Genomic DNA, 18,595 nt, shown 5'->3' with positions numbered 1-18,595 from the left:
TAATGAGAAAAGAAAGGAAGTGTTACTCATTTTATAATTCCTTTTGTGAGATTACAACCGAGCCTTCTTCGAAGTTCAGTACTTCATTGCCTCTAAAGACGGGGCTTTACCCAGGAAATTTTCACATTCCCATTGACTTCAGAAAGGGATTGGGCCATTGGAAACCATATTCTTCAGCGAAACCAGCCCCTGCAGATGTATTTCTATCACCCTGTCTCAAACAACTTCCTGAGGAAGGGCGAGGAATGGTTCAGTTCTGGTTTTGATACCACCCGAGCCTCCACAGAGAACATCTTAAAAATTCTCAGTCTGTACAACCCCAGCTCTAGTAAGCCGGAGACACCTTACACTGAGTATCAGTGTAATGGTTAAAGCTTTGATTGCTGGTCTGATCCCAAATAACGACCTGGAATAGAAAGTGTCCAGCTCCTATTACAAATTCTTCAGTCATCCAGTCCCTCCTTCCCTGAAGCTTTTCATTTTCTTATGCACTGAAGCCATATGGTCTTGGCACAAAGTAGCTGTGCCCTACAAGTTAACTTGCCTTTTGGACATTTTTTCACAGTGAGATCCTGCATATCAAGTAGAGCTATTCAGATAGAAATGGGCTACTTGATAGAGCCATGAGACTTTGGATGCCAACAGCCTATTTGAAACCTAACTTAACTTATCTCCAGGGTATTTTCAGTAGGAGTTTGATCATCCATCCTTCAATGGCTGCCCTACATCTCTGCTTCTTCACCGGTGGGCTGCAAGCCTGGAGGAGGTGGGGGAATGTTACAAAATGCAGTCGGAGAGGTCATGAGGCATAGCAAATATTATTGCAGTCTAAAGTAAAGAAAATCTCCCTTCTCAGCCTTTACACATCTTTATCCTTTGAGGTCAAATATTCTCTATCAACTTGACCGGTGCAGCTGGTCAGGGCACATCTATTCCATCTCATGACGGTTTTTGAGGTTTCAAATTTATTGTCATTCCTTGTTGGAACAAAACCCAAACTTTGTAATGCTTTTGTGAAAGGGAATTATATCCAAATGCCCATTTTTGGAAAGGATCTGAAAAGGTCAGGTTTTCAATCTCTTTCTCTCCAGAGGTAACTAGAGAGTCTAGCCTGGACCTCAGAAGCTTTCCCTTGAAAACTTTTGTTGAAATCAATATGTTTCCATGAAACATTTTGGCTTCAAAGAAGTAACATACTCTGTTGGAAATAAATTTTGACAAAGAGGTTCAGCTAGCTTTACTCTCAAAATATTCACGAGTAAATTGAAGCAATCGTAGTATTAATACATATTTTTGCTGCTATAATAAGCACAAAGGAGCTGTAATTTTTTTTTTTCCCCCTCTTTGGTTGTGGATCTCTAACTCAAAGTTGGAAACGCAATGCCCCAAGTCATTCCCATACTGATACTTTTTCAAAGCATTTTGCTTGGCTTTCTTAAACCTGCTTTGCTGCTTATACCAAGGAGCCCTTTACTGTCTTTTGGGATGGTGCCATCATTTCATGATGAGTTTTAAACATCAGAACCTCTGTGATCTCAGTTTTAGCTTTCTTAGACAACTCGGGTGTATGTCCCTTGGCTACAGGGGTCTTTGTTTTTATATCCTGCGTGAATACCTTTTTCAACAGTGGCTAACGGATCCTGACAGAAGAACCAAAAATGATGAAACACAACCAAAAAATCCTAAGGGTTACCTTCCACTACATACCCCTCTGTCTTCAGGGGGAATCACTGCCAGTACCTTAAGGGAAGAATTAGCCTGATGGGATTTTTAAAATGTGCATTTTCACTGTAAACTATGCAAATGCTTTCCCCACAATGTCACTTCTGATCTTCTTGTCTACATGCAATGTTTTACTTCCATTTATACTGAGAGACCAGAGATGAAGCCCGTGGCAGGGGGGCCGTGTACATGTCCCCTGCAGAAGGGCACCTCGGGCAGATTCGGCACATTGCTGTCTCTCCAGCACGGAGCCACTGGGCTCCTCTCCTGCCCCTCTCATCACAAAACTGCCTCCACGAGCATCATAAAACAAACAGAGGACTGCAGAGATGCACTGGCACCGTCATGCATGTAGCAGCACAGTCATGTGTTGGGTGTCTTACCTCTGGTTGGGACTACAGATTTTAAGCTATTTTTCCATAGTTTATTTCATTTATTATTTTTAACAGACGGTTTGGGGGGACAGTGGAGAGACAGAGAGTGGTTTTTTTCCCTCTCTCAGAGTGCAGGGATATCAGCTGAATTGATATAAGGTCAAGTGTGGGACTCTGGTTTGAAGTGAGTGTGCCTTCACTGCTTCTTCGCTAGACACTCACGCGTGGCACCTTTTGTCCTGTTTTTATGAACTATTGTATAAGACGAAGCCATAAATGGGGTGAGAGTTGGAGGGCAGGTGAAGAGCCTCATTCTGTTACCATTAGTAACACGCTTGCACCCATTTTGTCTGTAAATTGAATAAGAAAGATTGCAGCAGCTCCCTCTATGTTACATGTCTTGATAACAATTAGGAGGAGCAACGGGGCTGTCTGGCTATTCTTATTCTTTCAGCATATTTAGCATAAAACCTGCGATAAAATAAGAGGTCTTGTTTTGTGGCAGAACGTGCATTCATTTTTGTAGGTGGCTGTATTATGGGTCTGCCCTTTTCTCTGCTGCGGAAAGCAAGGGGACGGGGCATAGCTGAAGGCCCGAAGGGACATTAGCTCCCACGGCCTGGCGTGGGGAGCACCCCAGACCAGCATCACCTCGGGGTGTGCGCTCTGGCAGGCTCCTGGAGGCACTGGAGATCAAGAGGAGCTTTTCCATCCAAAAGACTCTTTCCTGTCATTTTCTTCAAACATCACTGGGCAATTATTGCTTTGCCTTGCTTTCATGGAAGCCTCCATCTCAAAGCTTCAGTTTAGGAGAGTCTTCTCCTATTCTCCTAGCATAGGTTTAAGGCTTCTTTTAAATTTTTTATTAGAATGATCTAAAAAAGGACCAAAGGGGAATAAATTTTCCATTTAAATAGAAGCAAAAAGTCTTGCTTTAACAGCTGTAACTTCCTGCCTGTGCACTGTTTGCTTGCAGACTGGTGATCTATGGTCCAAGCCCAGTGGCTGCCTCCCTCCTTGTGAGTTAAGACCCGTTTCACCACAGCCCTTACTGGTGTAGCTTTGTTTGACTTTCAGGATGGGTATAATCCCATTGGCATCAGGTGCCTCAGTAGGCTGCTTATTTTGTTTAATAATAAGGGTATTTATAGCTGATTTTGATAGTAAATTAAATGAAGATATTTACGGATAGTTAGCTCCTACCTAAAACCAGTTTGGTTTTGTCTGAGGCTCCCAGCTGTCTGGATGCTGTGGTTCATCCAGAGACCACTTTTTGGACAAATTGGTTTGATTTCTGCAGCATCTTCGGGGGAACTGGCATAAAAACCATCTTCATTTGAGCAAATGAGAGAGTCCTTTGCTTTATTTTGTTCCTGAGGTGTTACCATCCACCCGCGAGTGATGCTCTCTGTGGAACTGCTCACGGACGGGGAAGCTGCAGTTGAGGCTTTGGACAGAAGATGGTGCAGTGTTCCAAGCTTCGTCCTGGTGGAGTGGCAGACTCCACTCTCATACCTCGGTTTTATGTTTGCCTCCAACAAGCAAACCTCGCACCAGTTAGCAACTTTAATAGCAGTATTACTATAACAAACACCCATTTTGCTACAATTTGTGGAGCAATGAATTAAGGTGGCACAAATATATATATATAAAATACATATATATATGAATTAATAATCATCAAATAGATCTGTTTTTTTTCTTTATGAATTCCTGTAGTGCCTTCATCACTCTTATTTTAATGCAGGGATTAAAAGCATTGCCCTCGCAGCAGATGTAAGCAAACCCGAGGATGTGCAAAGGATGGTGGATACAATCGTAGCTCGCTGGGGCACAGTTCATATTGCATGCAACAATGCGGGAGTCAATATGAACTCTGCAAGCGAAGATACTTCCCTAGAAGAATGGGACAAAACTTTTAATGTTAATTTACGAGGATTATTTTTGTGCTGCCAAGTAAGTGTGAAATGTTGTACTAGTTTGTTTTGCAAATGGGTAATAATTTTCTAAGCATTTACTTTACCAAGATTTAATAACACTTTATTACTAATTATCACAATAAAATTGGTCCTAGTTTTGGTGGAGTTAAGGAGAGATTTGCTTTACATCAATTACAGATTTTGGTCAATATTTTCAAAAGCAGCCGGTACTTACTGGCTGCCCAAGCCCAGGCATTTGACAATGGCCAGATTTTTCGGAGGGTGTTTATTTGACACATATTGAAAACCAGACAGCTTTGGGGGGCCATTCCTGACATTAGTGATTATTTTGAAAAAATATTGCCAACAGTGAAGAGAGTCTGAAGTGGCAATGGGATTTTTCCTGCATCAGCCATTTTCATACCAAGTTTTTATATCAAGTGCTTAAAAAAAATGTGTTAGCACATAAACTCTTCTGAAAAGTGAAGACTAATTTATTATCATGTCATTATTAGCACAATCACAAAAAGGGTCACTGGTCTTTCCTTTAATTTCTGTCACAGGCTGCAGGCCGCATTATGCTGAATCAAGGATATGGGAAGATAATTAACACAGCATCTATGGCAAGTTTAATAGGTGAGTGATGAGAGCTAACAGTTGTGCTTCAGAATCCATATTTTAATTACTACCGATGCTATTTGAATCAATTAAACCTGTATTGGGAAGGAGTAAATCACTGACATTTTGTATTAGAGGAAATGTACTACAAAATTTTTATTGATATCATTTTTCAACATTTATCTGTCCTCTATGTTTTAGAGCACTTATTACTTTTTATAGAAGAGGCGGAGTCACCTTCTCTGACTCCGAGGCACTGATGGCATGGGAGAGGTGCCGGTGCGCTCCCCAGTAATTTCAGGCAAACGCGTTTGAGTGCGGGAAGCTGTGCCCCCGTGATGTTTACAAGCCACCAGAAAGCTTTTGCGCCGGTTTTCGCCCCGGTACCCGCGGGTTTTATTTCATTATCGTTGCCAACAGGTGTCTCCGCCAACGCTGCTGAATCAGCAGTGTCGTCAAAAGCGCCAATAAACCATTGTAACATATGGAATGAAATCCCTACTGCTGAGCTAATCTGGAAGGCAGTTACATGCTGGTGAACTGAGGCCCATGTAACAAAAATTGATCAATTACACAAATTAAGCATAGCCCTTTAGGAATTTATTTTATTGGTCTGGACATCTGTTGCAGTATTGTCCGAATCCAAAAATCAAATGGTGCCTTGGGTTGCCAAGTTAGGCAAGAAAATCTAGTAGCTATAAAAGTACAACTGAAAACCCCTGTATTAATATCATGTCCATCTGCTGAATGTTACATAAATATGCAGTCTTTTTATTTTCCTTGGGAATAACATTTATTTTTACTGTGCCCAGTTTGACATTCTGTGACATTCTGCTCAGTTTACTGCACAGTAACTTTAAATGTGTCTTCAAAAATGCATTTATAATGTTGTTGTTAATCTTTTTTTCAAGTGTCTTTACCAGCTGTTTTACTTATGTTTAAACACAGGCACCATCCCTCTGCCCAAGCTTTGTAGAGTTACAAAATCTCCCAAAGAAAAATAATTTTGAAGAGAATGTAAAGCTTTAAATTTCAAATGCCCAAGACTTTTGTGCTCTGCTCTGTGCAGTGGGGCTCTGGTTTGGGCTTGAGCTGTCACCGTCCACACCATCGTCGCAAAGCAAAATTTACCGGGAAGTATTCCACCCTAGAGAAAGTTATGAAGCCCTGGAAATGAGCACCAGCGAGGGGGTCTGCTGGTTTGCCACACTGCTCCCGGCCTTACTCTTGCAGCCCAGAAGTGCTCTCCACTGCTTAAGGAGAGACATTTCCCAGCTTCTCCATCAGGCCCTGGCACAGTTCTGCTGAGCCGGGCGGTAATGCCATTCCACCACGGCATCCATCCCAGCCCCAACTCGGGGCTGCACCTCCTTGGCTGGCATGCCAAGTCCACTGAGACCCACATGGGGATCACGTTTGAGGGTGGTATCGGTCCTGGAGCAGGAACAAACACTGGAAAGCAACCCTGAGAGCTGCCTGGAAAGGTCATCGCAAGATGCGTTTACATGTCATTGAAAGTTAATGGGTGCTAGGCCAGAAGTTAAGAGATGAAGAGATGTGTTTACCTTCTGAACCTGTTTGAATCTTGGCATTGAAAAAATCTAGTAGTTATAAAACTACGACTGAAAACCACGATGTTCATATCATGTCCATCTGCTGAATGTTAAATAAATATGTTGGTTGGTTGGTTATTTAAGTATGTTGGCCAACTGGCATAGTATGAAATGTTTCTAGAAATAGTTAGGGGATGGGTTTTTTTTGTTGTTGTAGGTTGAGTCCTTCCTCAGAGATACAGGAAAATGAGGAGACACTTAGCAGGATAGGGAGGTTTTTGTTTGTGATTTTTCCCGATACACTGCTCAGAATCAGTTTTAATTAATTAAAGATAAGCTGCATACATTTTGCATATGTGCATTTTGATTCTGGTATTTCACTGGAATTATTCCAGACGTATGCTTCAGCCGCGGCGACGAGGCTGCTGCGGCTCTGCGATTTGCACAGGTGTAACCCAGATCTGCAATTTTTACAGTGAATATCTTCAGTGGGAAGTGGTCTGCTCTTCTCTGTCTGTGGGCACCTCTCATGAACATCACATGGCTGCTTCAAGGTCAGGCTAGAAGCCTTATGCACCAAACAAGGTTGCAAAAACATAGTGTCAGGTGTTTAAAATGTAATGCAGCTGATGTTGGCAGCATTTTTATCTGCTTTCCTCCCATCTTCTCCGTCTGAAACAGGAGTGAGTGTCCTCGCTTCCTAGAAGCCTTACAAATTCAGATTTTTTTGGTGACACTGCTGGAGGCATAGCTTTATTCACAAGCTCTAGCCCCGTTTTGTATGAGTTTGGAGGGTTGCAGATTTGCTCTTCCGTCTATAAGAGACGACCTTAGCTAAGGAAAGAGGAGGTGGTGCGGGGTGCTCAGCTGCAGAAAGCCCACCCAGCACCAGAGCTTCACAGCGCCCGATGGCTTTTTCTCGAGCTCTTCCAATTGAGAGGGGCCAAGTGTCTCAGGAGGGGGAAATTTCATCTTCTGAATTACCTTCCTTAGACATTCTTATGCAGACAAAAGCATTTACACGGAAGGACTCTTGAAAACCCTGTCTCAGCACCCACCCCAAATCAGAAAGCTGATTCCGATAGCTTGCAGCAACTTGCTGTTCTCACTCACGTGTGCTAGAGGTGCAGAGCCGGTGCCAAAACTCTTATCCTCTTAGCAAACGCTGAATGATTTATCACAAACAGACATGTTTGGAAAGTTTAGCAAAGAACTGCTTTTGGGAGGTTACAAGGTTAACTACCGAAGTTGTATGTAACTTGGAGCTGATGCATGGCAATTAATCAAGAAATTACGTTCCACATCTTTTCGAGAGCCCACACGGCGCACTGTGTCTGGGGGGCAACAGGCACACGCAGAGGGCAAGGCGGTTCTGCTGGTCAAAATGCAAATTATTTCATATTGAACAAAAAATGAGCACAGAATAAATGCTGGCAGAGGGGGCCATGGTGTGAAAAGCTCTTTGTAGCAAGCGAAAGGCCTCCGAATTCTGAGCAAACCTTCAGCACATGCAGAAAAAAAGAAACGCTAATTGTTGCTCCCATCATGTGTGTGCTTTAACTCTGTTCACAAACATCTGTGTTGAAGGCGAAGGCCCTTGTTCACATGCTAAGTAATTTGCAGCAGGGCTTTTGGCTCTTTCAGAGTTTGGATAACTCAACTTGTTATCATCTTCTTTTCACCCTTTAAATTGACATACTCAAACCCAATAGTTCTAGTCAATAAAAGCGATAGTGGATATCTTGGGATACCATGGATGGTAGCGATCTAGAACTAATGCACCAGCTTAACTTCATATATTAAGCCCAATTTAGTGCCATCTACCAGTGCTGCTTATGTGCTTTTATCAAAATGCTGTGGGGTTTGCCTGCTGTACCTTACACAAATGCAGCCATTCACTTTCCTCCAGGGTTCAGCGTTACCTAACCCCGCAGGCTACAATTGCTTGCCTTTGTGATTACTGATATTTAGCACCGATTTTTGCCCACTCTCCCTCCATGAAAGAGTCGGCAACTCAGTGATGCTCAGTACCGATACGGTGCTAATTATGGATCAGTGCTTTGCACTGGATTTGTTTAATAAAGTCATAACGGCAGCCAGAAAAGTCCAAGGAGAGACACTTTGTGGGTGTAAACCCCAACAGCTGGACCGCCTCGGTTTGACTCCCATGGGTTTAAAGCACTTTACACCCACTGGGGATTTGTCCTTAAGTAGCTTTCCTGGGAACACTGCAAGTGTGAGAGCTGGTGGAGGGGCAGAGCCACCCGAGCACACAGCACTAACAAGCTTGAACATTGTAATTAGCAAGCCGATCATTTTCCCTCTCTGACTGACATGTGACATCTCTGAGACATTTTCAAAGGCTTCAGATTTTGCAAGTGGTGGGTGTTCTGAATTTTTGGGACGCACCTGTGCTCACATCCACACAAACACTGATTAGATAATATGATGTGTTTGCTTCAGACTATGGATAATTTAAAAATTAAGGAGAATAATTTGTTCCAAGAAGCTATATATAATATAATATGTTATATAAAATCTTTCATGCACTTATATCACATTATATCATATTGCATTATATCGTATCATATCATTATGCTATACTATATTTTATTAGTATTACAGTGTACAAGTATTTTGTATATAAACATACATATGTGTATAATATATGTATGTGCATGTGTGTATATGATTATTTATCTTTCTTGGGAGTAGTCAAATATTGCACATGTATGTTTAATACATTGTTTTTGGTTTTTCCAAAAGGTTCCAATATGGAACCTTTTAAATTTCTTTATTTCTTTTTTTTTTCTCCATTTTTTTTTTTCCAGCAGCCCAGCTGCTGAGGCAAAAACGTTAGATGGCAAAATACAGATTTAGAGTTTTGTGTTGTGGGCGGCTAAACTCTTGTTGCTCCCTGCCTAGTATCAGGGAAAATGGCAAATAGTTCATCTCGGTGCAGGGAATTGTCCACGTAGTGCCTAAGCTATCTTCATTTGTGGAGAATAAATAATTTTCTATTTCTGAATCCCTTCTAGTCCCACACCCGCAGAAGCAGTTGGCGTACAACGCCTCGAAAGCCGGGGTCGTAAAATTAACACAGACATTAGGAACCGAGTGGATTGACAGAGGAGTAAAAGTCAACTGCATTTCCCCGTAAGTAAAATGTAGTCTCGTTTTGAAAGTACAAAGAGAATGAAATGTTCTAAAAAGCTCAAATGAACAGTATCTCGGCAAATAAAGTTTCTAATTAGCAGGTGGATTGCATCCCTTTTTATGTTGTCTTTTGCTTAACAAAGGTTTAAATACTTAGAACCAAGCCTGCTCTGTTGCTGTGTATACTCAGGGATTTAAGAAGAGGTTTTAGCATTTGATAATAGGTTTTCCAATAACGTGAAGGGTAGTTTTTAGCATTTCTCTTCCAGTTGAAATATTTCCTTAGTCTGTCCAAGCCTTCTGTGGTTAAAGAAAAGGCTTTTGACACTTAATAGACAATACTTCTTTCCCCTTTTTACTTGAGACAAATATATAGGCACTTTAAAAGCCACATTGTACTGCTGTAATTGAGATACTGTTCAGCTCTGACAATCACAGGAGGCCAGGTGTAATATTGTAAATATATATATATATTTATTTATTACAAATTACATTTTCCTTATTTTTAGAGGCTTAAAGCTGTATGTTTTATTTTATGGTATTTATTCACAAAGAAAAGTTTTCTTGCCGCATACACTTTTGCTCTCCCTGTTTCTCACACACATACCCAACACAGTCATTTTATTAAACAATTAACAGTGCATGATAGTGCTAAGCAGAAACCCAAGTGGATAGCGTTAATTGGAAGCGGTCAAATTCCGTAGACCATTGAAGTCAATCAGAGTAAGTAAGAAGGGCAGGATTTTAACCCAGGAGTTAAATTGTAATAATGAAGATATAATGTACATCAAATTAGGAAAAACATATTTTAATCCACAAAGTGGAGTAAAAAAAAAATAAAACCACAGAGCTCAATGGCAAGTGCCTCTGTTTTTACTGTCGGTCTGCTCTCCACTTCTTGTGCTAGCTATCTTCCTTATGATTATTTATTACTAATTATACCAGTGACTCCAGCCGTCGCTCTATCTGATCCACAGATTCTTTAAACAGCATCTTACTTTGTAATGGGATTTTCCCCATGCCCATGCTATCAGCTCTGCAATAGTGTTCTCACAACGAGTGCTAGTGAATTTACACTGGCTTTCGGGAGCCAGGGGAGATGAAGGGAATTAGGGAAGCTCAGTAGGACCTGGCAGGAACTGCGTCTGAAAACACATGGATAATCTTTACCAACAGAGGTGGGATAGTAGTGCCGCATTCACAGCAATCACGGATAAGGAGGCTCTTAGATGAGGAATTACCCATTTCTAGAGGGTTTACATAAATTTAAAAAATATCCACCGAATGATCAAAACGCGTTGTTTTGTATAAGTTGGAAGCATACGCTCATATCTGAAGAAGTTATGTTTCTGGAGGCAGTTGTCAGAGCATGGAGAAAAAGTAGTCATGCTTCTCTTTTTCTGCTTTTCAAGCCAAAACGGGGTTGCATTTTGCTCATTCCTACCTGTCTTAAACTCTAGCTCTGAGCTCAAAATCCTGCAACAGGATTGGGGGGGGGGGGGGGGGTGGGGTGGGGTGTTCTTTGTGGAGGAATAGCCAGAAAGGGCGCACAGAGGACAAATGTTTTTGCTGTCTTTAAGGTCCCCCGTTCTGGACAGAGCAGTTCCCCCTAACGCAGCTGGGGACCCGGACTGAACCACTCCGGGAGCCAGGCAGAGTTTTCCTCCCGGCAGTTCAAAGCTTTGGCTGAGCCTCTCGTGCCGGGGCTGCCCCGGCAGCTCTGGGTAGCATTGAGAGGAAGGAGCCTACAGCGCTTGGTATAGCTCAGAGCTCTCCTCACCACGAGCAAAAGCCACATATGCTTGAGAGTGAATAAATATTCACGTTTACCCTTCTGCCTGGATGAGATGTGAACCTGCGTTTCAGTGCAGATTTGGACCCATCCCCAGAACCGTGGACCCCACCGGTCTCGTCGTTGTGTCTCTTGACGTGACTCACCGAGGCACAGGGGCATCTTCAACCCACTTGAACTTAGTACCCAACACCAGGCAGTAGCCTCAATGCAACAGCGCATCTGTCGACGCTGTCAGAGTACTTCGCAGGGTTGAAAAATGTCGCAAATCCACAAGTCTTTCTGAGCATGGATGTCCAACCTAGCACGCAGTCATCTTACAACAGGAGGGTATTTTGAGGAGTGTGAGGAGCACCGAGGTAGATACAGGGCGTGATGGCACCCAAGATAACCTCTGGATAAGTAAAATATATAAGTGTGTCCGTAAGTACTTTGCCCCTCCCACTCATGGTTGCATTAATGCTTTAAGGCACTCTCAGCGTACCACTGTCTGAAGCTCCAAACACTCCAGTCTGGCCTTAAACATTATTTCACCATGCAAACCTTTTGGCCTTTTTTCCCTCTTCCTATCTGGTCACTTTTTATCAACTTAATTTCTTAATGAGTGCATAAAACTTATGCAGAGCAATGCATAAAAGTTAGCAATGCATAAAACGTTATGGCAAGGTCCTGAGGATAATTTATTGCATTTATAAAATTGAAGATTCAGGCTTCTCTTGCTGGCCAGGCAAGCCTCATACCCATGGGGAGAAGGTGGCCAAGACTCCCTGGATGCTTTGGCTGACTTCGCCTGTTGCTCCATGCAGCAACAAGCGTCTCCGTGTATCGTGGAAACTGTGCTCAGCCCTTCTGCCACCACCTAGTGCAATTGCCTCGCAGCCTGCTGCGCAGCTGGTGCCGTGCAAAATTAAGAAGGTGCTGGAGTCTTCCTGAAAGGGACGTGGGGGTCGGGCTGCAGAGGGGACCTGGCTGCGAATAGGGACCTTTACAGAGCACTGACGGGCGGCCGATGCCCACGGTGTGTTTTAGTCCCTTTGCTGGTCCTCGCACACGTGAAGTGCGTTGGGTGTGACGGAGCAGAGGACTTTTGAGGGTCTCTGGTTTTTGGTGTGTGCAGCATTGGAACGCTTCATTTTTGCAGCCATTGCACTGAATCAATGTCTATTTTGGGGGCTAATTGCATCTCCCTGCTTGATTTGCAAGGCATAAAATGCCATAATGTGATGACCTTTGGGACGGGCAGCTGGAAGTTGATCTTTAGCTCAACCCACAGCCACAGCCAGGCCAGCTTGTCGGAGACCCAGTGAAACTCAGCAGTCCGAGGGGATGAACCATGTTCCCCACTGCTGGGCTGCAGGGATTTGGGTTTGGGCTGCGATGAGCAAAGAGGCTTTGTCCCCTGCATGCCTGCCTTGCTCCCCTGGGACAGTACAGAGGCAGCTGCACGGTGCTGTGCCGGGCTTTTAGCTCGGTGCGTATGAGGAGTCAGAAAGCAGGTAGGGCAGGATCCCCACAGGTTTTGGGTGTACCCCATCACGGGGGAAGGAGAGGCAGAGCTGGCAGGAGAAGGAGCACCCCAGCATCACCTGAAGGCATCCCAATTAAGCAGCATTACTATCCCCATTAAGCAGCAGTCGTTGCTGGTAAGTATCTTTGGACTTAAATCTTAATTCCGTGGGAGATGTCCCAATTAAGTGGATCTTGTGATTAAACACTTCCTGATTAAGTGGAGTGTACTTAACTCATTCAAATTAATAACTCATCTGAAAGAAATCAAGTTACACACAGATGGAATCTTTTTTTGCTCTCATTTGGGGATTGAGCGCACATAACAATTCCAGTTAAGTATCTGGTAAGTGATATTTTTCCTAATGTGTCTCTCGAAGTGGAAATGTTTTAGGCAATTGGGTTTTTTTTGTTTTGTTTTGTTTTTCCCTAATGTCTCAAATTGTCCTGTGTATCAATAATGAAATATTGATGCTCATATCTAACGTTAAGGAACCAGCAGTTTGATATTACATTGACATGCAACAGAAAGTACTGATAGGCTCAGCACTGCATACGAGATGAGGTAGGGAATTAATGCATTGGCAGTTGTCTTTGCTGGAACTGGTTAGAAGCCAACTAAAATCTGCCTAAAAGGGTTCGACAACATTAAATTGCCCAACTTGGCACCAAAGCTTTCCCAGAAGATGTGTAGTATCAATGACATGCCTAATATTTATAGTGCCATCAGTATGTGTGTTTGCAACTTTTAAGTTTTGCGCTATATTTTTTTCTCATTTATGTAACAAAAATTTATAATGAAGTTTTGTTACACATCTAAATTTTTGCTGCTTGAAGTGAACCTAAAGAAAGGTCCAGCAAGAGGCACAGCGCTGTGATGTACAGGTTGCAGTGATCGGACCAAAGATCATTTTTCTGAACAGATTGAAAAATGTCCTTTTTTAGCAAAATCTGTTGTGCTGGAGGACTGTGTGTCATATTCCCTAATCTGCAATCCCTTGGGGTTAAAACAGATATGTAAATTAAAAAAACTATAAAATCATATGGATCTTATTCTGATCTCTGATAGTGTAAAGCCAGAATGATTATGTTGATGGTTTTGTAAGCACGGTGAGAGGCACGTAAGGGAAAGGAGTCCAATATATTTCACGACTGCTGCTCAAAGCACGTTTCTCTCTGAAGAAAACCAGTTCTCAAGGAGTTTGGGAGAGCGAGGGGGGAGAGCAGGGGGCTGTGCTTGGGGGAAATAAGTAAACTGTCTGCAGTCCTATACTGGAATGTGTTTGATTTTATTACGTTGCCAGAGCTTAAGCGAGCTGCATCACTTGGTGTTTCTGAACTGCTCTGGTGTTTATTGACAATTCCAATAAAAAAATAAAGCCGATATTTAAATCCTGCCTGATTAGTGAAAACAGAAATGTTTGGGGGAAAGTCTGAATTAGTTCCACTTCGTAACAGAGTAAATAGCAGATTTCAGCCTTCATTTAAAACAAAAGGTAAATCTCATACCCAGAATCCAGTGTGTCTCAAAAAATTATTTCCTTGGAAGTATAAATTGGGATGCCGATGAAGTTTCAGAACAAAACGGGTATTTTTATACTTTGTTCATTTCATATTTATCACTAGCTTGTTTGCTAATTTTCATTTGCAAGAGGCAATTCTTCCAGCTAACTGGCTGCCTCAATGGGCCACTGATTTCTTTGAAGTGACAGTCTGTAAATATGCATAAAAAAGAGATGCAATTAGCGTGTGTGTGGTTCAGTGCAGCCTGATTTCATTGGCAAGTTTACCCACAGTGTTGATAAGCTACATTATCTAGAAAATTGGCCGCTGAAAAACAGCACCTCTGATTGCCAGCAAAGGTTCCAGATAACAGGGTGCTGAAGAGAAATATAATTGAGGTTGAATATGTTAACCAAGGTGTCACATGCTCCTTAGAAGCGCTAATTTATCAGCATGTTGGAATTTTTATTAACATTTGGAATGCATTTCTACCACACTAATGAAGTGGAATTGGCAGTTCAGGTTTTAGTTATTGTCATTTCTGAGAAGTTAAATGTAATTTCTCGTTAGACACAGTTATGTAAATATATTTGTTCAGGGGCTGAAAAAATTATACATTTTGCAAAATACAAATATGTTGTTAAGGAGGAGTATGACAAATCAGTCGCAGTTAAAGTCATAAAAGCCAGCCAAATGTTCGCCCTGCATTGTGCTTTCTGGAGCATCACTCATTTTTAGGGCACCTGAAGAAAATGAACTTAGCAGAGTTTTAATAAATGGTGTAGTCACTCATTAATGTAGAAGAGGCCAGACAGGGAAATGCGGTGTGATTTGCTGGGGTATTGGTTTAAGGGGAATCGCACTGGGCGTGCTGTGCTTATCTTTGCCTCTCTTTTTTTGTGTGAAAAGGGTCTGGTGCCCGGAAGGGCGCTGGCTTTTGTCTCCTCCGTTTTTTGACATATGGGAAGCCGGGCTGTTTTCAGTTTCTGGGCTGTACACAAGCACGCTGTGTGACATTATGCTGCGAAGCGATGAGAAGAGAAATAGGTAGAAGGACGACAGTTCCTAAGAGCCGCGACAGACCCGGTTCAAGGTGCTTTCAGTTCCAATGCCATGCTTCTTTTCTACAAAAAAAACTTAAACTGGTGATTACAACGAGTAACCTAAAAGTAAGTGGGTACTGCTAGTAGCTAAGAAGATAGTATGTGCGTACTCACTTTAAAGAAAACCTCTAAGCCTGCCCGGCAGTGGCGAAAGGCAATAGGAAAGAAGCGCTACCGAAGTTTGCATCATGCCTTTCAGCAGAGGCAGAGCAGGTCTGACTTGCGCGCCTCCTTTGTGCCGTTCCACGGTTTTCCTTCCGAATGAACCTCTCGAAAACCTCTAAGTGCTGCCTTATCCTTCTGGGGAAAAGCCGGTCCTAAACTCTTGGCACGTGTGCTCGTTGCAGGGGCATCGTCGACACGCCGCTCATCCGCTCCAAGGAGCTGCGGCCGCTGGTGCGGCGCTGGCTGGCGGACATCCCCGCTGGGAGGCTGGCTCAGGTGACCGACCTGCAGGCTGCCGTCGTCTATTTGGCCTCCGAAGCCTCGGATTATATGACGGGCCATAATCTGGTCATCGAGGGAGGCCAGAGCCTGTGGTAAGGGCTGTCCGCCGGCCTCCCCTCCCAGGGGCATAGGTCACTTTGGAAAGCGCGGAGTAGAGTTTAGCTTAGTCCCAGTTTTGGCCTGCGCAGCTAAGTGGCCAGCTAATATGAAATGATTGTTTTCTTCTTTCGAGTGTTGCTTTGGAGACTCGTATAATGCAAAAAAAAGAAAAAAAAAAAAGGAAAAAAAAAGCAATCTTTCGTTTTCAGCATTTTCATGTTTTTCACTATGCATTCAGATTTCTGTTAAATTAGTATTTAATGATATAAAGGCACATTTACTGCAGTGAGATTTGGCTATTACTTAGTTTAACAGGGGGCATTTTTAAAGCAATCAATATAAGCTGGTCTGTGTAGTACATTGTTCTTAGGCGATTTTTTGTATTCAAGTTGTTCCAGTGACATCTGTGAGTGGTGAAAAACAGTTGGATGTAGTGTTAAAAAAAATAAATTAGTTCATTGCATTTGAACCTGAATGTTGCCATTTTATATTTACTGGTGTTCTTAGTTTTTGACAGTGTTTTTATACAAACACCCACATAAATGCCCCTGAAAGAAAAGTACTGCACTTAATAGAGAATCATGGTTGGTAATTATAATGACTCTAATCCAAAGCCCATTGAGGTAAGTGGGGACTGCTCATATATTTTAAGTTAAACACACGTATAAGTGTTGATGCAACTGGGTCTTTGTTTTCCTTGATAGGCAGATGTAAGCAAAGGTTGGCTTCCAAATGTTTTTTTTTCCTCCTGTAAAATTCTGAAGACAACTCTCGGATGTAAATCAGGGCCAGCTCAAATGATATCAATACCGTTCTGTTGGCTGAAGAGCTCATTTCGGCAATAGCGCTGGGTTCTTTGCTTATAGGCAGTAAAATGTGGCACAATAACACCACCGTTTTGACAATGCTCTGAATTTATACAGACTTCCATCCTGAGGGCCTTTAAGCATAACCTAAGGAGAATTTACGGGAAAGAATTCACTTGCAAATCCTCATGTCATTTGTTTTGCATTTGGCAGCTCTTTGTTACCATAACATAAATAATTGTGGATGAATGTCATTACTTTGATTAAGTGCTACAAGTCCATACATTGGCTAGCCATTATTGTGGTGAATTGCTATAATGGCTTCAGACTTGACATTCACCGCCACGTTGTAAGGTATGCATCTCGCTGACGTACTATCATCGTTATCGTGGATAAAGTGCAAGAAGATACTTGTCTTCATTAAATTTTCTATTAGACCATTGATAATTAATATATATCTCATGTTTCATCTCGAGTCGTTTTTCTGGGGAGTGTTGCTGTTAAGCGACTCAGGGCTAGAGATTTTTGGCTTGAAATCTCTGCCTTGTGTGCATGATCTAATTTATTGACAATGCTCTGCAAACTCACAGGCTTAAGGAGAGCTCAATTTTGGATAAATCTTCAAGAAAAACAATTAAGGATTTAAACGTTTTATTATTTTTCTGGGCCCACAAAACCTTTTCTCTCCTAGCTCCTACACTTGCATCATTTTGTGTCATGCTCTGGAGGGCTCGGTGGAGTTCTCACATCCCTCTGGCTGGCTTTTCACCCAGAGGTTAATGTGCAAACATTGGTGAACTCATCAGGAGCTCTTCCAAGGGATCCTAGAGGGGCTTGTATACTATCGCTTGGACTGCTGGTGAACAGTTTGTTGCAGCTCCTACCTAAAGTGTAAAATAACAAACTTTAGCTAATTTGAAACATGAACTGCAGCTGGCACTGGAACTGTAACCAATGTTCTCACTTTCTCAATAGAAAGACAAGGGGCTGAACGGGCTGCTGAGGCTGAACTCCCTTTCCCTGTCTGGAGATGGTTGCAGGTTAGCACCAAAAGGCGCTGGCAGGGCGTTGCAGGAAGCTGAAGTTCATTGCCTGGTGCCGGGTGTTTTTGGGAAGAAGATTTTTCAGCCAGCAAGGGTCGTGCTGTGACTTTCACAAGCTTCAAATTAACTGTAAAAACAAAACCCAGACAGAAAAAAACCTCCAGACTTTAAAAAAAAAAAAAAAATCAAAATGATCTCTTAACTAAGCAGCCTCTAGTGTTTGGACTAGAGTTTGTCTCGCTCTGATCTGTTTGCCCCCAGGCTCTGCCTTTGAAGGGCTGAGCGGGCAGAGCAGAAAGGAGTGAGTTTACCTGCACAGGCTGATGTGGGGCTTGGACCCTGTTTGGAGACACTGCCGTGCGCCCACGCAGACCCCGGCTCTGCCTCTTGTTGGCCCCGAGAGGCCGGTGGAAGAGGCCGTCTCTCACTCCGTGATACAGGAGGGGCTCAAGACTAAGCAGCCCAAGGGAGTACGGCACTCGGTGCCGAGTCCCCGGGGTGACGGGCGAACACCCTCACGGCACTTTTGGTTTGCATGGCACCCTCATTTTGGCCAAAGAAATGAATCCTGGAGGAGAGCAGGCAGCAGGAGGGAAATGCCTCTCTCCACGCATGTGTGAGCTGGCCTGTCTCCTCCTCAGGACAGGCTTTCACCTCCCTCCTCCACACGCCTATACCCAGGGCTTCGTCCGTTTAGGGGCTCAGGCCATGGCATTGTGGCTCTTTGTGGTCTCCCCTGTAATTTCCTGGGGGAAAAGGCTGATTTCCACTCAAAGGCAAGGCTGACCGTGCAGCGGTGCTTCTGTCTGACAGGACCAAACTTTGCGTTTGGCTTGGGATCTGTGCCTTGCTGCGCGGTGCCTGCTCCCCAGGCACGGGGATCGCACCCGGCCTTGTGCAGAAGGGGAGGTTCATTGCTACACTCGTGGGGTCCCTTCTGGCAACACAGCCCTA

At 43.2% G+C, this 18,595-nt stretch overlaps 1 protein-coding gene across 1 annotated transcript in view; it reads left to right on the top strand.

Annotated features, from left to right (window-relative positions):
* LOC127021668 (uncharacterized) overlaps nt 1-15,874 on the top strand; it is a 35,924-nt gene extending 20,050 nt beyond the window's left edge. The window contains exons 8-11 of the mRNA XM_050904862.1: nt 3,844-4,052; nt 4,579-4,651; nt 9,225-9,342; nt 15,594-15,874. Of these exons, the coding sequence (XP_050760819.1) occupies nt 3,844-4,052; nt 4,579-4,651; nt 9,225-9,342; nt 15,594-15,789 (596 nt within the window). The 3' untranslated portion in view covers nt 15,790-15,874. The remainder of the gene's footprint in view (nt 1-3,843; nt 4,053-4,578; nt 4,652-9,224; nt 9,343-15,593) is intronic.
* The last annotated feature ends 2,721 nt before the right edge of the window (nt 15,875-18,595 follow it).

Source organism: Gymnogyps californianus, chromosome 13 (genome assembly GCF_018139145.2).
Source record: "Gymnogyps californianus isolate 813 chromosome 13, ASM1813914v2, whole genome shotgun sequence".
Classification (NCBI taxonomy): domain Eukaryota; kingdom Metazoa; phylum Chordata; class Aves; order Accipitriformes; family Cathartidae; genus Gymnogyps; species Gymnogyps californianus.
This window is presented reverse-complemented; position numbering and strand designations above follow the sequence as displayed.